We start from the raw sequence: 25,054 nt of genomic DNA, 5'->3' as shown, positions 1-25,054 counted from the left end.
CACTGTTCCGTAGATCTTCCAAGGCTTTACAGTCCTATCCGTTTTTCATTTGAGAAGTTTATACTTTGAGATATTAGTTAAAAGTGCATTTTCCCCCCATAGACTTGAATGGGGGCTGTGATGTCATAAGAGCCAGCTGCGCTCGTTAACTAGTTCTCAGAGCAGTTCCCAGGCTAATCAGAACACTGGCAAAGGTGTCACCTGTGAGGAATTCAACTGTCTCAGCCTCTAATGGTGCATTCAGAGCACCTCGGAATGACAAGGACCGCCCCCATGGCTACTTTGTTTTTCCGACAGCAAGTGTTCAAGTGCTTTGCCATCGAATGTGTGACAAACACGGATGCCACAACAAAGGGTAAAACATACCAGTGGTGGACATTACTTGAGTACATTTACTCAATTACTGTACTTAAGTCGCTTTTTCATGTATCTGTACTTTACTTGAGTATTTCCATTTTGTTAAACTTTTTACTTTTACTCCAGTACATTTCAAGGCCAAATATCCTACTTTTCACTCCACTACATTTTGTGACAGCTGAAGTACAGCTGAAGTTCCTTTTGGAAAAAAGACTGTAAAATGGTGTTGTCTAACCTATGTTATTGTTATATCCACCATTTACTGTACTTTGTTGACCCCTTTTCACAATATTGATGTTACCATAACTAGCCTCTTGACGCCATCGAGCAAATGATAGACAATCTGACACTATCAAACACAAAAGGGAACATCTTGATTTAGTCCGAAAGTGTAAAGCATTCAACAAAGAAAAATGTGGTTACTTTGAAGTATCTAAGATACGATATCACATTAGTTTGTTTTTAGTTCTTTCTACAATTATTAGCGGATTTTGTCCTTGTATTAGTCATAATACATTTCAGGACTTTTTACTTTCGATACTTAAGTACATTTGAAGGCAAGTACTTTTGTACTTCCACTCAAGTGGAAATGTAAAAGGAGGACTTTTACTTTTACTGGAGTAACATTTGACCATGTGTATCTCTACTTTCACTCAAGTACAGGATTTGTGTACTTCGTCCACCACTGAAACATACACTCACTAATCCTAAACAAACAACTGTATTTGCTTAAAATATAGTGTAAGATGCTCGTGAAAGAAAGATATGCAGCTTTTCAAGTGATAAAAAGGGCAAATTCCCAAGTTCACATTGAAACTGTTGGACATGAAAGGCCACATGGACTACAAACGAACTACAACGTGACGACAAAAGTGATGACGAGCCCCTAACTGGGCAACTCTGTTAGCAAAATCTAGCCCCAGTTTCCGACCTCTGACTCACACATTAAGTGACATGAATGACGCGGAATGATGATGTTTTCACTCGGAGAAAGGTTTTTCCGAAGCCCATGAACGCTAGGTAAGCATACAATCTAGCGAGAGGGAGTTAAGTTATTTAGAGACGAATGACCTCGTCGCAGGAAGTGCATCATAACAAAGGGACGCCAGACCCTCTTGTAACAGCTGTACTCGGTGATACTGCAGACTCGTAAAAGTAGTTAGAAAATAAGGCAGAAAAATGACAAGTTTCCTCATGCTGCTTCCTTATGTTGGAATGTGCAAAAAATTACAAACAATCAAGGATGCCTTCTTGTATGTGATTTCTGCAACAGTGATACTGCAAACGTGTTGATAGCCTATTGTTGATTTATATGCTGTAGCCTAAAGCATGTCACACAGTAGCCTAGCCTACAGAAAACACTTAATTGATGTGATATAATGATAACTTGTATGATTACAATGGTTTATTAAACATCATAGTCATTTATTTAGTCAGTCATCATGTTCATGTTAATGAATAGGAAGGACACCTAAACGATAGCCATAAACCAAAATTTCGCGCAGTATCTGCCGTGAGTCCCTATGCGTGAATCACGAGCTCCTTCCAGCTGACTGGCAGATCTCGTGAAAATAAATGTGAATTACGAATAATAATAAAAAGCTTCTACCTATTTTTTCCATGAACTGTAAAAGAAAACACGTTTTTTCCAGCTGTATTCTCCATAAAGAGTAAAGTAAATTATGTACTTATTTCCGGAATTGACGTCACTTCCTGGACTCGTCTGAGGCTGGTCTAATGGGTCTGAGGCATAGGTCTGAGGTCTCTCAATGACTTAACCCCTACTGAATCTAGCTCTACCTGAACTACACATCCTGTTAAAGTGTTTCCTGTGTGTCAAAATAAAAGTCCCAGCCATATCTCATGCATTCAGCATTATATCTCCAGAACGGCTTGACGTACATGCTTCAAATTTGGTACGAGTGTTTTTATGGACTCAAAGATGAAGTGAGTTGAAGTTGGAGGTTGAAGGTCAAAAACACCTTGAGTATGATATCTCAAGAATGCCATGTCACACAACATTCAAATTTGGTTATTCCAAAAGCACCTTTGCAGGCATCACAATTACCCTACCAACCAGCTAGCAGCAAGCTCAACAGCCCCACCAACACCCTAACCAGCAGACTGCATCCCCTCGTGTAATTCCTCGGAATTGCATTCCTAGTTGACATTGGTGTTTTGGAGGCCCCTTTGGAGAAACGCTATACTGCAGTTCTGCTGCGTTTTGTCATTGGATTCTTGCCATAGCCGATCAGAAGCGGTATGCTTTGCATTGGGTAGGTTGACTGTATAAAGCACTCCCCACTTTTGTAACTGAAATGTTGTTTAAGTTGAAAACTTTGATATACCACCTGTATTATGTTACTTTACATGTATTTTTAAGATTTGGGTGCAATTCTAGCGACTTAGAGAACGTTTATTAATTTTTTCTCATTATGACCACGAGTTCATACACACTGAGTCTAACGTGACTAGCTGTAAACTCCGCTAGCAACTTTCCATGCATTCAGTGTAGTTAAGCAGTTTAGCTTAGTGTGCATGGAAAGTGCAATTCAGTCTAGCAGGAAATGAATGTACATTTAGTTTAGCATTATGTTTATGCATTACCTCCGTATGGTCTACGTCTGTGAGTGTTTAGTGAGTCTCAGAATATTAATAAACTGTCGTTCTGTGCACCTGAACATTCCATGTCTCCCTTGCTAGTAGGGCTGACAGTGATGGTATAGGAATGATGCATGAAATATAGCCCATTCAGCTACTTGTTGTTTTGTTTTAACTTTTCCTAAAAGAATAAATGTGATGAGCCAGTTTTGGTCTCAGTCCCTTCACCGCCTGACTATAGTTATATATTACTAATATATTAATAAACCTTAACCAACTTTATTATAAGGGTCCCCCATACTGATAGTAATATATTACTAATATATTAATTAAGCTTAACCAACTTTATTATAAGGGACCCCACGCTTATAGCTATATACCACTAATATATTAATTAAGCTTAGCCAACTTTATTGCAAGCGGTTCCGGCGCTGACAACAGTGACAACATGTCAAGGTAGCTCCATGTTTTTTTCTTGAATTTCCCCTTGGGGGTCAATAAAGTATCTATCTATTGTAAGGGTCTTATGGAGAGTGGTTCATATTGGGATAGGCAGAAGCACAGTTTAATAACAATTAGTTAAATAATAATGTCATTAACTTTTCTATTAACATATACAGTAGTTTGCAAATAAACATTAAACATTTAAATGATGCAAGATATAACTTAATTAGTAATCACATATTAATGCAATATTAGTTAATAGATTTGCTAAAGCATTAATATACAGTTTTTATGCAAACAACTAATATTTAATTAATTATGAAAAAACTATTAACTTGTACCAAAAAGATATGTTAGTAACAATTAACAAAGGGTTAGGTAATTACTAGTTTGCTATTTATTATGGCACCTTATTATGGAGTGTTACCTCTTTCTCTTGTGTCTGCGCTTGCAGGGCAACGCGAATGAGGTAGTGAGAATGATAAAGTTCAGTTTCTCACATTGCATCAACACAAAATGTAATGTGGCAGTGTCACAACTATAACTGTTCACACATTTTTCATCCCAGTGTGTGTAACAAGCAGACTATGCATACTGTGCACCCACCTTCTTAGGTGCATATTGATAAGGCACCCCTAAAATAACTGAAATACTGCACCATTGACTTTGGACCAGTTTTATGTCAATCAGTTGTGTAACTGTTTTCCGCTGCCTCAGGATGGTTATGTGCTAACAATGCACCTGAACCCACTGCATTTTCAGACCAACTCACCCATAGGCGTAGCCTGGCGGGGCCATCCTATATCATTGACATGTATAGTCTGGCATCGAATCATTCACCTCGCTTAATCCAAGGGGCGGGCAGAGAATTGTCTTTCAAACTGCCTAGGCATGCAATAGGCCAGCGCTACGACCATATCCGTATCCGGTCGGCAAAACGGCAAATACATCCTTCTTCGAAAGGAATGACTTAAGTGCATTGTGTTGATCTACTTTCAAAGAAAAGCACAAGTCCAACTCCTCCAAAGTTGACGCCAACGCCGATTCAAACAACCGCTCTTCGTTTGCCATAGCCACCTTCCTTGTTGTTCACCGTCGCAGGATGTCGTTATCCTGTTAAGCCCGCCTTAAGACTCTCTAACGAAATAGAGCGCTGTGATTGGCCGTCATCCACGGTGTTAAGCCAATAGAAATTCCTATGGTTCGATACTAGACGTACAAGCTGAGCAAATTAATTTGCCGCCGCTAGGGTGCGTCTAGATTTCTAGGCTACCATAGGCGCACAGATGGGTGCAACAGTGTATTTGGTATTTAAGCAATGTGGGTGGTGGATGAGAAATGCATTGGTCAATGCATTGGGAGAATTGCGCACTAAATGTGTGTTTAAAATCAAAGACAATCAAGCTTTGTATTGTAAGCCAAGGGCTTAGGTTTGGTCTCAGCTTTGGTCGGGAGTGGGACACATCCCCCAACTCCTGTTGTCATGATACCAACATTATTGTTTCAATACCAGTACCAAGTGAAGAATTTTGATTTTGATACTTTTGCGATTTTTTAAAATGTGATTTTGATTTGGGGGCCCCCACCACCTTGACACCATCAGTAATATTGAATATTATGTGATCATTCACAATTTCATTGACCCTCCACACACACACACACACACACACACACAGACAGAAAGTGATGGTGGTCATAAGTTTCTATTTCATATTTTTATATATTGTTAATGATTTATAGTATGATCTGCATAATTACTAATAGCTAAACATATTTAGTGATTTGAATACATTATATTGATATTTAAATATACACTTTTCTTTTTGTCACTTTAAGAAGAACGTGAATGCAATTAGCTTTCAGTCTCATGGTTTTAGGCTAGTGGAAAATAGTTTCCATTGTAAGGATATGTGGATTAAATTCATCATGTTTGCTACAAGATACGGAGCCCTAGAGGGGTCATCGCAAAATGTTTTGCATGTTGAGAGAATGTGCGCTCGTTTTGTGCTCTCGTTTAACTAAATTGTGCACTCGTTTTACTAAATCGTACGCTCGTTTTACTAAATTGTGCGCTTTGTTTACTAAATCGTGTGCACAATTTACTATACTGTGCTCTCGTTTTACTATAGTGTGAGCTCATTTTACTAAATTGAGCTCTCATTTTAAGCATAGTAAAACGAGGGCACAATTTATTAAACGAGTGCACTATTTACTAAAACGAGCGCCCGATTTACTAAAACGAGGGAACGATTTATTAAAACGAGCGCACAATTTGTGAACATGGTTATAGAACATTGTGTGCACGATCTACTTAAACGTGGCCACAATTTGTAAAACGTGCACTCAATATTGTCTTGACACATGTAAACATGAGCACGTTATAGTATATTCGAGATATCGATCTACTAAAACGCACCCACGAATAATTAAAACGTGGGCTCGAAGAAATTAAACTGTGTGCACAAAAACGTAGTGTGGCGTCAAGGGGTATCCCCGGGATTGACGACGGGAGGTGTGTCGCTTGTAGTGACGTATGGGGAATCTCATTGATTGCAGTGCACCTGGATATAGCCCTGTTAGCAGGGCTTAATTTGAGCCGGAACACGCCGGAACATGTTCCGGCACCTCCGACGTTGGATCCGGAACCTTTTTTTATTGGATCCGTCAACTCTTACGTCAATATAAAAAATAAATCGCCTAAACGAAAAATAAATAAATTACTGTTTGTGTAGTGTTCAATGTTAATATCTTTCTTATTAGTCTTTAGAAATAGGGGAAAGACCAAACAGGATACAACAAGCTAATCGAGGATTAGAAAGTGCTTTATCCACAATATTGGCCACAGTTTTGCATCGATAGCCCGCGGAATGTCATCAGGGCTTTCGGGGAATACCACCTCTACCATCTCCTCCCCATTTGCCTTGTCGGCCCGCCGCTTGCCCGGTTCAACCCCTTTCCTTACGTGAGGTCATGGATTTCTAAAGGACATAGGTGTAGAGAAAGAAGCAGGGTAATGGAGGCCGGGGGTCTGGATGCTGTATGGGCCATTTTGGACAAGTAGGCCTAGGCTACAGTAGGAAGAAATTGCGCTTCCACGCTGTATCTAGTTGATCGATCATTGATTAGGCCTACTGGGTGTGGGTGGTCATGATTGCAATATATAGCATACTTTAGCGCCGAGGCTATTAGCCCCTTGTTGGACTGTTTTGTTGGTTCCCCTGTATCTCCTGTTTTCCCGGTCTGTGTGCGCGCTTGTGTGTGCGCGCGAGTGTTTGTGTCTCCCGCTCCCTCTCTGTGTCATATTATGTGTCAGTTCCGATGTGTTTTGATTGGGGGGAGGTGTCCGGGGGGGAATAGGGGTTCAGATAGGTATTCAGATGTGTCAATCAGAAATTATTAATCATTCCACGCTGTATCTAGTTGATTATTGATTACTGGGTTTTCTCATTGCAATATATAGCATACTATAGCCCATATGTTTTTATTTCGGCCTATGCGTAGAATGTTTAGTCTAGTTTTTTCCGATAATTTGATAATGGATAATTGCTGTTTTTTTATTTTAATTTTTTACATTTTACACCCATGAAGTGCAGTGTTGCAAGTTCTGAAGTTAATAAACATTGCCCTGGTGTACACACCGCGTTGTTTAGTTTTTTTTAGTCAGAGCTATGTACGCAGGTTTTTTTGTTGTTGGTCCGTAACCTCAAATCCCCGTTTTGAGTCGCCGGATCCACCCCCCCTATGCGCTCCGGCACCTCCCACTTTACAAATTAAGCACTGCTACTTTCCAATTTGCATACGTTCAGTTGTTGGCTATCTATAACTAAAGTTGACTGAAATATTGTAAAACAATTTAGTTCTTTTAAAATGTATGGGAAGAGTGAAATCACCTATTAGTTTAGATGGGTCCTCGCATGTTTCTGCTGAAAAACTGCTAACCTAGCTGCACATTATTATGAACTCATTTTAAAGATGCGGTTATTTTTAATGCCAGTCGCCCGCATTAAAAAAAACGGCATATGCGATTATATTTCACAACTTTACGAAGTACTGTGACTGGGAAAGGCCGGCAAGCAAGCCACAGACAGATCAGGGGATTCACGTCCCTGTTAGGTAGGCCTAGGCTAGGCCAGCAACAGAGATGGATGTTGGAGAGATTCATGTTGACATCAAACCATGGAACGAACGCAAGTTTACCCGACTGCCTTTCCCGCTGTTCGCCATTCTCGTGACGTTTCTTCCGTTTTTCATGCCCTGAATGGTAATTCGGTTTCATGTTCATCTTCTTAATGTAAAGCACTGTCGCTATAACTGTATACTTGTCTGTCACTATAGCTTGACTCCAGGAGAGACAGGGAAGGGGGCCTTCATTAACTTGCGGGGCCCTACGCAACTTGCGTAGTGTGCGTATAGGGAGAACCGGCCCTGCCTACGGTTATCACCACATTACCAATATGAACTGTCGCAGACAGCTGTAGGCCTAGTCCATGCCAAGGTAACACGAAGTTGCCACCACAGCACAGCGAGCGGTGAGAAAATGTCGGGAATTACTAAATGTGAGCACGAAATACATATTTCGAGAGCTCAATTTAGGCCTACAACGGGGTCACGTTTTATTAATTCGAGGGCTCAATTAAAGGAAAACGTGCTCACGTTTTATTATTTCGAGCGCTCAATTAAAGGAAAACGTGCTCACAAATTATCACGACCAGAAAAAATATCACTTCAAAGTGAGCTCTCCCGGGCTCCGTAACAAGAAACAGGAACAGGAAAATGTCTCGGATCCATTGTTTACTGCGACTGCAATATTGGTAGCCCAATTAACAGTCAGTGACATGGTGACTTCTATTCTGTGCTATATGCGACTGTCAGTGCTGCACACCCCTATTCAACATGAGGGAGAGCAGCTTCACAGAAGAGAACTTCTGACGGCAAATTTGAGGAAAAGTTGGTAAACCACCCTTCTTACCTAATTTGAGGGTGCTGATTCTGAATATTTTGTTTACCAAGCTCAATTCTGAGTTCTAAGCCGCATAATCAGCATTTTAACATAAAATAGCGATTATTTTTGCTTATTTTTCCCTAAATTGGGCTGATTTCAAAAGTAATCACTAAAACCAAATAAAAGTGTTCTCTAAATACATGTTTGAGCATTAAAGAAGCCATACTATAGTTTATTAATGTATTTAATGGGAACATGATTACAGTTAACATGTAATAAACTCGGAAATTCTAATCAAAACACAACCATATTTTTATTGCTAACATAGTGAGTCACTCGTGGTGTTTAATGCATTTCATCACAATAACAAATTGCACAGATAACCTTCAACTCAGAATATATCCTACAGTACATATGAACTTAGATAGCGGGAATAAGCCCAATGCAGAACTGCATCTACCGTCAGCAACAACCGTCAAGTAAAAAACATTTTACTTCTAGTAACACTGGATTTGGTATGTGTGCTTGCCTCTATACTAGAGCTTGATAATGTGCTCTTCTAATATGCCATTGAGCAGCATCACTTGTTGGTGGTAGAGCCTCCGATCCTCAACATCTAGAAAACAGAGTGGCTCTGGCATAGTGTTGTCATGATACCAAAATTATGACTTCGATACAATACCTGCCATAAATATCTTGATACTCGATACTGAAGCGATATCGAAATCCTAAAATATCTGGAAAAGAAAGGACGCAGGCCTCCTCCAAGTGTATCGAGTCATTTATGTTGAATTTGGTGCACTTTTGGTCAGTTCTGGGTTTCAAACTTCTAAACTTCCTACATATTTATTATTTCTGTAGTCAGATAAAATAGTAGTTTGTGTGTGATTAAGTCCTTTATTGTTTGTTATAGCTCATTTATATTGTGCGATGTTTTGGCAATAAATTACCTTTAAATAGCCAAAGTAGGCTAGATCAAGGTCAGTGTTCAAATTACTGCATGCAAATCACTTAATGCTATTCAGAAGAGCCTAATCTTTAGGCCATCTGATGTAGGCTACCCTAGGCCTTCCTGTTTTTATGGGATTTCTTTGACAGTTGCAAAGGGAAAAAAGTGAAGATAGTCTTCTTTGCTCCAGTGTAATTTAATAAGTACGTTTCAACCACTCTTTGGGTCTTAATCAGATAGGCTTACACCATTATTACATTACATTTGGCTGACGCATTTTTAACCAAAGCGACTAACATGGTAACAGTTAAGTTTTAAAGCAATTCTCTCAACAATTTTAGGACAATTTAAAAACGGTAGAGTACAGTAAGAATAAGTGCATCAGTGAGTGCTGTTTTTAAACAGTTGAGTGTCAGTTCAAGACGGATGGTAAGTGCTAGGATCAGCAAGACTTGTTGTAAGTGGTGCTATGAGAGGATATGTTCTCTAAAGAGCTGGGTCTTCAGGAGTTTTTTGAAAATGGAGAGGGATGACCCTGCCCTTGTAGGAACTGGCAGTGTGTTCCACCAACGAGGAACAACAGATGAGAAAAGTTTGGATTGGGCTGAGCGTATCTGTTGCAATATCTGTGTGCATTCCTACATTAGGTCTATTTCTTTGATAGTCAACATCATTTGCTACCACATAACAAATACCAAATAACAATACAAAAGTTTCTTACAAACTTTCCTGCATACTTATTTTATGTGCTGCAGTCAGATGGGTGCCCTAAAGACATAACTAAATCTTGAGCATCTATTACCAGTGTTGAATGAGCAGTTTTTGCAGTGATCACTATACTGGACATTCCACATTGCTAGACAGCACTTAAGTGAGGATGACTTATTTCCACTTCACAAATAACCATTGCTATCTGCAATAGCTACAGTACAGGGACATTAATCAGTTATTAATGTATAGCTGAGGATTTGTCCTATAGGTCCACTTCCCTTTCAGAATCATATGCAGTAATGATGCACTGGAGAATGTTTCTTTTTGTTGCACTATAAAGGATATCTTGTCTAAATTTTATTTTTATTTGCAAATAATGCAATCTCCATAGTACTCTTCAGCAACCCTCAAACATGCACACTCTTCCATTTTTTTGCATGGCTGGGATTTGAATGATAGAAAAGAGCACCAGTGAGATGTTTTAACTAGGCAAGCACAGTCACCTTTACAGTAAAAAAAAATACAGTGTAAATCCTCTGTAAAGACTGACAACTGTTCATAATAGTTAGTGACAAAGTACTTTCTACAGAAAAATGAGCAGTCACCTACTATTCTATCAATTTATTATCAAGGAATCTATTTTGCTTCTAAACGTCATACTGAATTTTAGCTATTATTTCAATTTATATTTAAATTTTAGCTTATTTTCATTTGCTACTTGAGGGTCATAGGGGTAATTCCTGTCCTGTCCGACAACATATTTGATACATAAAGAGTATATTAATGCCTTATTTTTTGCAATTCCTATGATATCTGATGGAAAAACAAAAAAGTATGTGAATTATGCTAATTAGCAAGCTTAAAACTCAAAATTGAGCTTGGTAAACAAAATATTTGAATTCAGCACCCTCAAATTGTGTGAAATAGCCCCTTTACCGACTTTTCCTCAAATTTGCCAACAGGACTTTTTCTGAACGTTTGTTAGCTATCTGCTCTCCCTCTACTAACCTTGGTTGAAAGATTACAGAAGCTAGGTTTAGCTGTGACGATATCCTGGGTAATATCCTAACAGTTAATGCTATTTTCCACAGTAAAATCCGCATTTAAAAAGCCTGGGCACCAATTGCCAGTTTGTATGGCTAGTTACTCTGCCTACTTAGACTATGCATGATTAAAAAGCTTTGAATGTTCCGTTTCTTCTTTTTTGGCATAGTGTAACGGTGGCGAGCCCCAGGTACTGCAATTCAGGCGCCAGACAGGCCTAAAATTCTGCCACTTAACTGGGGTCAACACCGCCAGCAATAAATCATAGAAATAAAGTACAGTTCACTTTCCCACAGTCTTTGTTTTTAGAAGTTTAACACAAAAATGTCCATCAAAACACAAGACATGTCAGCGGACAGCCCCTTTTAAATAGTTTACACATCTGCCACATGATAACCCTACAGTATTTGGAACTCAGCGTAACCGTAATCTACATACCATGAACGTATACAAATCAGACAAAACAAACAAACAAAATATGTCCGTGTATGAGTGTGTGTATGCGTGTATGTGTTTGTTGAATGCGTAGTTGGCGATTGGAGATTGACGTGTGTTGGTCGAGCAAGAGGCTAAGAGAGTGAGAGAAAGTACCTGGCGAGCGAGTTGGTTTGATTGTGCGTTTCCTCGTGCGCTCCGTTAGAAAAGGTGATCCTGTCCAGGTCCACAGGGATATGCAATATGCCCGAGACGATAGGTTCCTTTTTCGATTTCTCCCGTGATGGAATTAGGCTAACCTTGATCCGAGGGTCGTTTAGATGATGCAGGTATCCAAAACAAACATAGTCCCACGAATCCACGAATGAAGACGAGGCAGACGATTCACGGATTCTAACGACAAGTAAATACTAACTCGACTTGAAACCGCTTATTTACGTTAAGCACTTATTTATCCAGGCTCGCGTAGGCTACATTCCACAACTCTGTTCAGGTGTCGGCGCCATTCACACTCTCCATTGACACTTCCGACTACGGCTACTAAATAGGCCTACTACAGATACGCCCCCAATTAAGGTGACGTCACGGTTCATTCATGAAATTGGGCCTCAAAAATAGCGTTCTGCAGAGCAGAGCAGTTCGCTACAATAGCTGATCTACAAAGCACAAAAAGGGCAAAATGTGCATGCTGAAGGGTAACGGGAATATTAAAATGTTTTGCACTGGCCTTTTTTGGGTTATATATTGGTAAACATCCCTGATAACTTAGTCTATACGGACACACTCGCTCGCTTTTCAGCCAATGTCACCACAAAGTGAAGTAGGCCTAGGCTATGCTTTGACACTGTTGTGCGTGTCAGATAAACCCCCTTCGGTTTCAGCCAATCAAATGACAGTGTTTCGTTTACTGTCGTCTTGGCCGTCGGAATAGTCCAAATAGCGTAAAGGACTTCGCTAAAATATTGGTGGGGACAATTTTGTCATCTCAAAATATTGACTAGTCCATAGCGTCCCACCCTCAGTGTTGGGAGGGTTACTGTAACGATTTGATAGCGAACCACACAGTTGTCCAATCAAAAGGTTTATTCACTGGGAACGAGAGCCGGGACACAGATAGACCCAGAACACAATGCAAACAGGGCAGGTCAAGCACGCACACACACTACACATACAGGGGAGGACGCAGCCTCCCACACAAAAAGGATCACACTCGAGGGAGAACTAAAAGGGAAACATGTTACAATAAAGACGCTAACATTACACACGAAACTAAGGAGAATAACGACATAAACCCCCCAAATGTTCGCTCTCGTATCCCAGGATCCCCTGCGCGGGAGAACGCGAACACTGTCTTTTTGCGCCGACGTTACACAGCTCCCCCAACAAGCCATTGCCGTCCTCGGCAATGCCCACGAGGTAGCCACATGCTAACGTCGGCGCGCGTCGCCCGCCACTCAGTTCAGTGCGACAGTACCGCCAACTCACGTGGGGTGCACGCCGCAGGAGCTCACTCAACGGGCGCCACGCTGCTAGCAATCCAGTACGGGCGTGCTAGCAGCCACGTGGCCGACCCGCTCGTCACCAGCTCCCTCTCAGCAGCCGCCCTCAGGCTGCACTTTCCGCGGCGTGACACCGCGGCACTCCTCCTCTCCAGACGGGGCCCTAGGTGGCCTTACAACCGTCGACACTGTACCAAGCACCGGGGTTCGAGGGGGGCCAGATGAAGCTGCGCCAACGCCACTCCGCTCCGTCGAGTCGCCGACCAGGACAGACAGGCACCGACTCCACAGCAACCGGACCGCGCTGAGCTCTCCCGCTGCAGCTACCGTCTTCGGCGTCCCTCCTCGTGTTGCCATCTCGCAGAGCCGTACTGCTCTGTTCCCAGCCCGTTCCACTCCTTCGCGGCCTCGGCGAAGGCACGACCCCCGAGATGGTCGTGTTATCGAACTCCACACACAAACTTTTTCAAAAGGCGCCGGCCAACAGGCCAACTAGAACGGGCGCCCACACAGCACGGTGCCTCTCACACGCACCCAAAAGTTTTTTTTTTAAAGTTCAGACGGCATTTCCGTCAAACCTGCCCCACCGTCGTGAGTTCGCTGCCCTCAGCGGCTCCGCCAACCGTCCATCGTCTAGGAACCTCTTCCTCGCCGCACTCCCTCGGCTCTGCACACGCGTCGCGGCTCGCCGTGGAGTTAGCGCCCAGGCCAGCGTCATCTTCTCCGCGACCACTTCATCTGGCCAGATCTCCTCCCATGGCAGCAGGCAGGTCTCGGCGATAGCTCCTCTCCTCCGGCGGCGGCAACGATAGAAGGCCTCAAGCTCTTTAGTAGCCCTTACAAGGGCTCTCTCTGGATCCTCTTGCGTGGGCCTCCACCCAGCGGTGAAGTCTCCCGCTCCCAGCTTCTCTCGCTGAGCGGAGGCCATGTTCGAAAGTCGCTTCTGACACCAATGTAACGATTTGATAGCGAACCACACAGTTGTCCAATCAAAAGGTTTATTCACTGGGAACGAGAGCCGGGACACAGATAGACCCAGAACACAATGCAAACAGGGCAGGTCAAGCACGCACACACACTACACATACAGGGGAGGACGCAGCCTCCCACACAAAAAGGATCACACACGAGGGAGAACTAAAAGGGAAACATGTTACAATAAAGACGCTAACATTACACACAAAACTAAGGAGAATAACGACATAAACCCCCCAAATGTTCGCTCTCGTATCCCAGGATCCCCTGCGCGGGAGAACGCGAACACTGTCTTTTTGCGCCGACGTTACATTACTTTCAAAACGTATTCCGTTACAGAATACAGAATACATGCCCAAAAATGTAATTTGTAACGTATTCCGTTACGTTACTCAATCTGAGTAATGTATTCTGAATACTTACTTCCGCATTGAATTGCATTTTATAAGTGTAGGAATGCGGCCATCAAATCCTGCTTAGGCCTACTAAACAGGCCTATTCTGGTGTGTTCGTCTGTTCCAAATGGCTGAAGTGTTAGGCCCACATAGCTACCTGATACAACTTTAAAATAGCAAGGTGACCACTAAAACTACAGCAGGCGACTAGGCTAATTAAAACAAACAAAATAAATAGGCTACTTTAAGGGCATAGCCAGAAATTATAATTAAGATGTGCCGGTGGCATCAACCCAGTACAAGTGAGGGGCGCATATGACAGGTGGAACGCAAATGACCTGTAAATGTAAACACTATAGGCTACTGTATATCAGGGCTCTCAAAATGAACGTGATCGCGTAATGACAATCAAAAACCGCACGTTAATATGCTAGGCTTACTCGCAAGAATAATTCTTCAGAGGCTGCACCATATAATTCTTTTTAAAACGTAAATGTAGATCGATCTAATTAGAAAAAAAATAATCCATAAATCTATTTTAAGTTAGAATAAAAAACTTACAATGCAGTTCCTATTTTAGAGATTGGTTTTATTGTAGGCCTAGGTCTAAATCAACACGTGAACTAGGCTTTGTTTATTGATTAGCAAACTGTGTAACCGATTGGCCGAAGTAGCTTGAGCTGTTAATACTTGGGAAAATATCCTTTGAACAGACATCAGGAACCACGATCAGTGAGGAACAGGAGTTACCTCCACTTACTTTAGGCTACTCCTAATTTGCTGTGCAAACAGTCATTTCAGGGTCTCCGATGACGCGTCCATAATGCGTGCTGACTGCGTTTTGATGCTAGTGCAAGACGGCGGGGCTTGGATTTAAACATGTAAACAATTTCATCATAGATTGCTTTCAGGAGCTTCTGGGAAATGGAGTTGCCTTAATTTATTTAGAGAGTGAATAAACTTATGAAACAGAGAAGTATCGTCATGTAATCCATTGATTTCAACAATGTAACTGTATTCTAAATACCAACTATTTAACTTGTAACTGTATCGGAATACAATTACTCATAATTTGTATTCTGAATACGTAACGCCGGTACATGTATTCCGTTACTCCCCAACTGCCCACCCTTAACCTACGCCCATGTTGTAAGCTATCACTAATGCAAACAATGTCTTGTAGATAAACACTTCTGTTGAAGTGAAGCAAGTGTTGTACAAATCTTCTGGGATCCAGAGGGATGAGCTGGTAAGTTTTATCCAGTTATTCTTGTTTCAACAGTCGCTGATATAGTCTACATTGGCATCTAAAATTGTTTAAATGTTATGCAATTAACAACAGAATGTTGTTATTACTGTGTATTTTTAATTGCTGGGGCATTATCTTAACATATGTTCCATGTTACCATGCTGTTAGTCGCTTTGGCTAAAAAAGCGTCAGCCAAATGTAATGTAATGTAATGTAATGTTCCCATTTTAGCCTGCTAACTCATTCAACTCAAAAAGGTTGCAAGAACAGGAATTGTGTGATGAAAAGTTAACCTTTTCAGCGGTAACCTATTCCACTTTTATGCCTACTGTACAGGGAACACCTGTGCTTACCTGAGCCATATACAGCGCAAAAGTTCCAAACATTGGTGTCAGCGAGTGCGACTATATCTGTTTTAACAACTATAAGTGACTGTCAGTGTTTATCATTAGGTGTATATTAGGAGTTTTAGACATCATAGTGCTTTAATAAAAGAATAGCTCTCCAGGCCTAGTTTTGTGATGATATCTCTTGGCGATAATGGGACTGCATGTGCACTGTGGCATGATAAAGCAAGCGGTGAAGGTGTGATCAAAAACATTAAGTGGGCAGAGCCAGACTGACATGATTAAGTCATGATTTACTGTTAGGTCAGTATTAGCTATCAATGACAAGCAAACTGGAAAACTATTCTTTTGAAAATGAAGACTATCACACTCAGATGAGTTGCATTTTTATTTCATATTAATGAAGAACATTGAATAACAGGAAATTAATTAGTTGACCAATGTTTTATTCTCTGAAATGACCATTTTCTATCCCTATTTCCACCCCAGCAACCTGATGCACTGGAGACATTTAACCGTGGAGCTATGGTGGGACTGCTGGTGATTGCTGTAGCCATTGCTATGGTCATGGTTATCAGCCTTTTGCTAGTGCGCCGAAAGCCCTATGGTACAATCAGCCATGGTATTATAGAGGTGAGAATGTCACTGATATCATGACTCCACTAGCATTATTAGTGTTAGTCCACTGTTTTCCCTCAAACAATTCCACTCAAGTTTAAGTGTGGTAAGATGAAGTCCTATATTTAGATTGTATTTGGGTCTAAATTTTGACTACCGTAAAACTTCAAATAATCGCCGAGTCCCTAAGAGACGCCTGTCTCTTTTAAACGCCTGACGTGGCTACAGGTTTGGGTTAAAGGCCGGTCTCCAGTAGAGGCCTGGTCTGTTTTTTAGTTTCGGGTTGTATTTAATCTTCTAAAACCCGTCAGATCGTCTGTTTAAAGATTCGCAATGACACGAAACCGTTGCAGAAAGGAGGTTACAGCAGTGTGAATTAGATGTTGCACGTCGTTGCAAGCCATCGCAAAGCATTCACCATGTCTGGTCACAGTTGCAAGGTTTTAGAATGTTGCATCAAGTTGCTGCTCATCTCGTCGCGATTCTTGGGTGTGATTTGGGCTTAGGTATGGCGCAGACTGCGCACATTATGATTAGATGGCATTAAAAGACTGCGCTGGGGAAAAGCTAGAGTTCCAAATTGTATAACTTTTTCAATATGACCTATGCGTTTATGTCCGACTTCGTCATCGTTCAATTCATCCCTTGTGTTTAAAATATGCGGATAGGCCGAAGCTTGTTTCTATGCTGGCAACAAAACCTGAACGGTTCGCGAACGTTATTCTTTATTCTAAATGCCATGTCGATAAAGAGAAAGAAGTCAGAAAAGGAATTTACCAGACTAGGCTATATCAGAGCCCGTCTACGGACATTCTCTGGCTATATACTGAAATAGGTTAATGATGTAAAGTCAAGTGCGCTTCTATGGGACTGGGCCCACTTCCCCGATAACGACGGAGACACGTTCTTAAGAGGGTTTTCTACGATTCATCTTACGATCGTTCGTTTGGTTTTTCCGACTGTTTCCCGAACATGCTCGTAGCGTGAACGCGCGTGCACTGCTCTTAAGATGCTCTTAAGGGGAGCTGTCCACGTTAATAGTTCTGAAATATCCTCTGATTTGACGGTGATGTCAGGTGACTGCACGTCACAGCTATAGGCCTACCATTTAAACTTCGGATCTACACATTAATTCACATCAATACGAAAATAGAAACACTTTGACATCTGCATGTAAGCATCCCAAGTAGGTTATATACCACACAGAGACATAAATAATTGTAATTATTTTAAGATTAGATTGTTGCACCATGCAATATTTTTTTGCGGTGCCACTTAAGAACACGTTTGAAGATAAGAAAGAAGTCGAGTAAGAAAGAGAGGAAATGTGTAGGCTTAGATTTTGATGCAGTAGGCTACAGACTAAACCACATGTTGCTTTCTCTGCTTTTTACCTCATAGGCCTAATAAAATATTCACTTAGCAAAGATAATGTCAAACTATTCTGGCAACGTCTCGTTTCATAACTTGATTGCATTTTTGTCCGCTTTTCATCACATTATTATGACCATTAAATGTAGGCTATTTTGCACGCTAAAATCTGATTCATCACAGGTAAACACAATAAAGAATGGGAACTGTTGGTGACCTCAGTGAGAAGTACTGGTAAGACGCTCTTAGCCGGTAACGAGTACTCTGGAGCACTCGTAGATCTACGAGTGTTTTCACGATGCTCTTAAGCTACGATGGTTTCGGGAAACAGTCGGCAAATCTTAAGACGTTCGTAAGAGGGACTTTACGACGCACTTAGGCTTAAGATGCTTTCGGGGAAGTGGGCCCTGGTGTGTGCGCGCACAGTTTTTATTGATGAGTCGGAGTGGCAAGTGCTGCGCATAGTTACAGTGGAATGTGGCTGCCCAGGGCATTATAAAACTTCTCACTCTTAGACCTACTCATACACGGCGCTGAAATGGCGCATTTAGCTCTCTAAATTCGAATCATATGCTGGGGGAGAAATCGTCGGACATTCATGATTATTTTGTTATTTAGCACCCCTGGTCAAAATTATGCTCCCGCGCGCCTGGAAGTAGGCTATGATTTGAATGTAGACTGTTGTCAAATTTGGCAAATACAAAACAGGAGAAACAATATGGTTCATGCTCTCTCATGCTGTTTCATTCGTGCCGAAAAGGAGGGAGAATGAAACATTAAGCACGTTCCACTTTTGCATAAATAATTCCTGAACGGTTTTGGTCAGGGCTGATAATGCAACTGTATTTGACAAAGGACCAATATTTGCTAGTGACAAAATATGAGCTTTCAGTGTAATACGATCTCTTTGTAAATTATGTTTAATTAAAACGTGTTTCATCTGTTCTGGCTATCCCCGCTATTTGGATCTTACTGTATCTCACTCAATGAACAACATCTCAACACTAAATAAATTATGATCCGTAATTGTCATCAGATAGCCTAGTCATATAGGTAGACATTCAGTGTGTTTGAAATAATTAATTTGATAATATTTTCCATCTTTGCAGAGGAAAAGTTTTGTGTAAAGGGAATTAAAGGCCTGTCTCATATAGACGTCTGTCTCTAATACTAGCCGGTGCAGTTTGGCGATTTGGGAAAATAAAAGCCCAGGGGCCGGTTCCCCGATAACGCTCACTCTTAGCGCGCTAAGAAGACTCAAAAGATATATCTTACCAAAGTTGTTTATGTTCCTAAGTGTGTTCCCCGAAGTGTCCCTTAGGAAGCTTCTTAACACGCTGCCACTTACGTTCGACGTTACAAAGGCGCTGTCCCAAGTGAAGGTGCTGAATTAGTTGGCATCGATTGCTCAGGAATCGATTTTCTACTTCACGTGAAGGTGCATGACGGCATTAAGAAACACAACACGTTCTATGCAAATGAAACATTCCTCAAATTATTCCAGTAACATTTATTTTAACATAGTTTAAGTTATCAGTAAAATATAAACTATTAACTAAATTATCAAATTGTCAGTAATATGTTCACACGATATGTTGTGACGGGTAGACTAACCGGGTAGGCCTATCCCTTGCTAATCATCCACCCTCCTTATCCCGTTGTGCCACTTGTGCCGCTTCTTGACATGGATTTAACAACTTCTTAAAATTATGTAATACACTTTTATATTAAGGTACCTTACAATTATAATTGATTGGCAAGCAGCTGCAGTTACTTCTGTTTAATGCGGTATTGATAGATAGATAGATAGATAGATAGATAGATAGATAGATAGATACTTTATTGATCCCCAGGGGAAATTCAAGGTTCAAATTAAAAAAATTATTGCCATTGGTTAATGTTTTCAATAAAAAGCAACCTATCTACAATGAACAGAGAGAGAGTTAGATACAGTATGGTGGGGAAGCAACGTAAAAAAAGGGCACCGAGCTTCTTGTCAGAGGAACTTGAAGTTTTGCTGGACGAGGTGAGCTTGCACAAGGTGACACTGTTTTCCAGCTTTCGGAATAACTTGTGCAACAGCAACAAAAAAGAGCTATGGAGCGACATGGACTACACGCCGTTTTGATTTAATGCATGGACACGTTAGATCGCTGCCATAGGCCTAGTTGGTCGCTTACTGGACACCACCATGCTTACCCATTTATAGATCTTAGCCATTTAGAGGCAAATTCTTTGCCAGCTTTTAATTATCAAAAGTGATTGCCAATTTGAAAGCTTTAATGACATTACTAAATAGCCTAGGCTAATTACCACCATATTAGTTCTGATACCAAATACAGTAAACTTCATAAATAGGCCTGCATCCATTGCGAACATATTTTATTATTAGTCTTAAAATGTCCATAACATAAAATCATCGTTGAGCCACAACATTGTCAACATACTGTACCATAGTTTGACTTGTACTGCGCTGCGCTGATTTCTAAAGACTGCTGCACAGTGGCGGCGACTAGCGTCTTGAGAGCTCAAACAACGCTAAGAGAGAGCTTACGAATGGTCCAGACCAACCTTACGAACGTGTGACTTACAGAAGATATACTTAGCGTACGAACGTATCGGGAATCGTGCCATAACGTTAAGAGAGAGGTTAAGGAATAGGTTAAGAACTACTTAGCGATAAGAACGTTTTGGGGAACCGGTCCCAGGCTATTATTTGGAGCTTTACATATATGTATATTTACATAAATGAATAAAATTGGTCTACTACTGAGAAGCCAAAAACAGTCAAAAAATATGGCCCAACTTGAAAGATGTTGAGTGTGATGTTGAGTGGAAAGGTACATGTTAAGATTCCATGCGTACATCAAATTAATTACAAGGACAATTAAACAAGTCATACCATTGTAAGAAGCTGTATCCTTAATTCTTTTGTTTTATATATTTTTTAGAAGTTTTTATATATCTGTAGATCACTTAATAAACAAAGTCACTTGCTGGGAAACCCCTAAACATATGCTACCGGTCTGTTTTTAAATTTCTCCGGTTTTATTGTTGCGTTGTATTCCATTCCTAAAGTCCTCGGTTCTTCCCGGATTAGGCCCTGCCCTACTCCAGGGCCGATGTGAGGCCGTCTGGGCCACAGCCCCGGTCCGGCCTCAATCAAGGAAATAGAAAAAGATAGAGGCTTTACCCCAGACTCCGGGGTTTTACCCCATAGTAAGGGTAAATAGTTTGGCTATTTCCCTCAAGGGGCCACTTCATCCAAATTAGGATTTAGGAGTTATTCACTGCTTAATATAATATATATAATTGTACTATTTTAGTGTTATAAGTAGTACACGCCACTGCTCTATATCTTAGTTTTGTCTTGTCACTTTCATAGAGCTTGGGCTGATTATGATTTTGGGCTGATTTTGGACTGAATAGCTGCTGTTGCTAATAGATTCTGCATTTCTTATTGGAATTCTTAATTTTGTCTCTCCATGCAGGTTGACCCCATGCTCACCCCAGAGGAAAGGCAACTTGACAAGATGCAAAACCAAGGCTATGAAAATCCCACCTACAAATTCTTTGAACAAATGAACTGATTACTCAGTTACTCAGTACATTGTCGTCCCCCCACCCCCGCCCGATATAAATCATTGGTCATTGGTCAGTTCCAGTGACGATTTAAACATCACATGATTATTTTGTTTTTTTAAATCTTCCATTTAACTGTTTGCTTAATTTATATTGTACTATATGGAAATTCATATATATCGACTGATATATTGATATATTAACTGATATTTGCAAAGATTCAGTTAAAGCAATGATATTCCTGAGTAAAATATTTAAAAGTATGCACCTACTAAGCTGAGGGCAAATACTATGGGCAAAAACAGTTGGCAAGTTGAACATCTGCCTTTTCAAAATTGCAATACAGGTGCTTTGTTGAAATGTTTATGTATGATATTTAGCAGCATTAGTGTATAGTGTAACAACTCATTACAACTACAACTACCACTACTGATACTACTACTACTACTACTACTAATAATAATAATAATAATAATAATAATAAATTGCAGTTATGCAAATGAGCAAATACTGCTCTAAACATTAACCAAGATGGCGCACACAGAGTTCAGTAGATAGTATTTGTACCATTTATTATTTGCAGATAAATATAATATTGTTTGGCTTTTTATGCTTCGATTTTCTTTTTTAATAAGTTGGCGAGAAATAGACACTGTACATTGTAAAAAGCCACTACTGTAACCCCAAAACGTGTCTGAAATTATCCAACTGTGAGCCAACTAACAAAGCAAGTTAGCAAGCTAACTACCCTCCACTGCCAGCTAACAGCGGTGACTGGATGTTGACCCGTCAATCTCACTTCAATGCATCCATCCCTCCGAACATCGGGAAAACCCACTGGCAAGCGTTGGAAGCGTGTAAACGCACTGTCAGTCCTTTGAACTGTTAACACTCAAGGCAGGGCAAGAATTGTAATTCAAAATGCATCAGCACATGATGTTGTGATCATAAATGTGTGACTTTCAGCACAGTCTGTACCTTTGTGACATTCAACAAGGTCTGTAAGCAACTGACAGGGTATGAATGAAACTATTTGATAAAGCAGCAGAAGGTTTTAAAAAGTTATCGTAAGCATTACCTTTTTCATTAGAATTGTGTGTCTGCTGATCTGAAAAGTAAAGCATACCCCTCATGATTCAAAGGACCTACAGGGAGGTTTAGCTGACATAGGTGTGGTGGTATACCATCCTACTGTGGAGTGTTTCTTGCACAAACAATAGCTACCTGGGGGGATCAGAGGAAACTTTAACAGTGACCTAAACACGTAATCAAGTAAATGTATGCATTGAATATCAGAAGTATGTAAAGCAACGACAAGCCACTGACATTTGTTTAAGTGCAGTGAACAAATTATGTTGTTTAGCCACAATCACTTAAAGTACAGTATGTGTGAAGAGAAAAGGAGCAGCATTTCCCCTTTCCAGATGTCTGTCATGCAGGTAGATCTGTGCTGCTTTGAAATTGGAATATACTATGGTTTGGTTAAATACTCTGTTATATGTTCTTAGGAATGCCGTTTTATTTTATTTTATTTGAATACCTATATTCAGACTTTTTGATTGTAGCCTGTTATACTTGCATATTAATATGCCAATCCCTGGGCTTGGTTTGAAATGGACCTCAGGCCTACCTCCTTTGATGGTCATTGGCTGCTCTTGCCTTGTGGTGATCAGTGTCGGTAATGGATTGTGCCCAGTAAGTTTAGGCTACCCTCATGTTGCCAGATATGATCTACCTGCTCTCCAGCCCAATTTCAGATACCATATGCAACACAGTACTAATCAGGCAGCGATTCATGTTTTGGAAACCTTACTGATGTGTGAAAGCACGAGTCCCAGACAAACATTTATATGCATTTGAGAATTATTAAGAAAGGCTGTGTTTAAATGTCTAAAACGTCATTTCTAAACCTTTAGTCCATCATAAAATTGCCATTAAGAAATTATTAGTAAATAATGATTAATAGATAAATAATGATTAGCATAATTTGATGTAATTTAAATGAAAAAAGATGCAAAATGTAGTACTCACAAATCATTTATTAATGTGTCCTTCATTGAACACAAGTGGGTAAGGGGCTGTCAAGCAAGCTTGACTCTGCACCAGTGACACTGATTGCTGTGCCTGTACAAAGCTAAGGGGGAATCTAGGCAATATTGTGTTTTAAAATTATTTGTGAATGTATGAAGAAATTATGTAAAACATAAATCCTTCTGCAGACCCTAATCTAAAGTGGAAATAGTTCATCACACGAGTATGTCTCCAGTGCTATGTGTAGATCTGACCTTTTTACAATATGTCAATGTTTCGTTGATAATTGGTTTACAATGTAGTTATTTAGTTTAGTTTAGGGCATCTTCAACACCACACCACTTATCATAAAAATAAGTTATAAAACAAGTGTAAACAACAAGTGAATGTTTTATATTTTTGACTGTTCAAAGCAGCCAACTTGCTGTGATGACACACTCTTGGCATTCTCTTAATAAGCTTAAGTTAGACACCTGGAATGGTCCTGAAGGAGTTTCCCTCCGTGCACTTGTTTTGTTTCGCTCATTTTCATCAAAAAGCATTCCGGGTGACTATCTCATGACATTGGTTAGGATGATGCCAATAGTATGCAAAGCTGTCATAAAGGCTAACGGAGGCTACTTTGAAGAATCTAACATAAAAAAATTAAATATGTTTCATATTTAGGTAGCCTCTGTTTACCTTCCTGACTGCTTATTCATTTGCTTTATTTATTTACTGCTTATATATTTGTTTTGCTTTTAATTATTTTTTTTATTTTGACGTGTATTTAACCTAAGCCTAGGGGTTGTTCATTTTATTCATATAATGTAGGCCTACTGTACTATTTTTAAATAATTTGTTTTAACTTGTAAATTACTTTGGGTCAACTTCTCTTGTTAAATGTGCTATATGAATAAATTTAACTGAATTGACTAATTTCTGCCTATATCTATCAATAGTCCTTTAAGCACCAGAGTTAAAAAAAAAAACATGGATTTTAGAATCTGAACTTGGTGCAACTTGCACTGCAAGTTAGCTTTGGTTAGCTCTCATGTAGCAAAAAGTTCGCCGTCTTAACGTACCAAAGATCATAAAACCCACTCGAAATCCCCATGTTATTTTCCCATAGGAAAAATAGCAAGTATCCAACTCTCCTTATATGGGCAAAGATGGCAGCTTTTTTGGTAGACAACAATGTGTCTGTTGTTGCACATATAGCTGCAAAATAAGCTTGCCAACAGTAGGGATCATGCTATGTTGGCAAGCTAAAAATTACTTGTCTTCCTGATCCTGGGGTATTTCACAAAGGCAGAATTAAGAAATCCAAGATGAGTGATAAAGCGAGGCTTGACATAGCATTGTCTGGTCATTCTAGCTCAACTCCTTTCACTAATGCCAACCCAGGATGAGTAGGAGCAACTATGAAAAGCAAGGTAAGTAATTCAAGATACGTTTCTCCCCCAAAGAACTCATGGTGGAATAAAGAAGACACGGAAAATAGCGTCATTCACATAAAGTGAAT

General features: G+C 40.3%; 1 protein-coding gene across 2 annotated transcripts in view; it reads left to right on the top strand.

The window, feature by feature from the left end:
- Positions 1-24,468, top strand: part of aplp1 (amyloid beta (A4) precursor-like protein 1) — a 170,900-nt gene extending 146,432 nt beyond the window's left edge. Inside the window, exons 14-16 of one of the 2 annotated variants that reach the window (XM_076281227.1) lie at positions 15,536-15,601; positions 16,438-16,581; positions 21,429-24,468. In XM_076281227.1, the coding sequence (XP_076137342.1) occupies positions 15,536-15,601; positions 16,438-16,581; positions 21,429-21,527 (309 nt within the window). In that variant the 3' untranslated portion in view covers positions 21,528-24,468. Of the gene's footprint in view, positions 1-15,535; positions 15,602-16,437; positions 16,582-21,428 lie in introns of those variants that run through there. The other variant, XM_076281228.1, reaches the window with a different exon arrangement.
- Positions 24,469-25,054: the final 586 nt, after the last annotated feature.

The sequence above is a fragment of the Alosa pseudoharengus genome, unplaced genomic scaffold, assembly GCF_046254945.1.
Source record: "Alosa pseudoharengus isolate Yale_2024_CS ecotype anadromous, Long Island Sound unplaced genomic scaffold, YU_APseudo_1.1 YU_APseudo_1.1_scf_12, whole genome shotgun sequence".
In the NCBI taxonomy this organism is placed as follows: Eukaryota; Metazoa; Chordata; class Actinopteri; order Clupeiformes; family Clupeidae; genus Alosa; species Alosa pseudoharengus.
The sequence above is the reverse complement of the archived record's forward strand: the minus strand, read 5'-3'. Positions and strand labels throughout refer to the sequence as shown.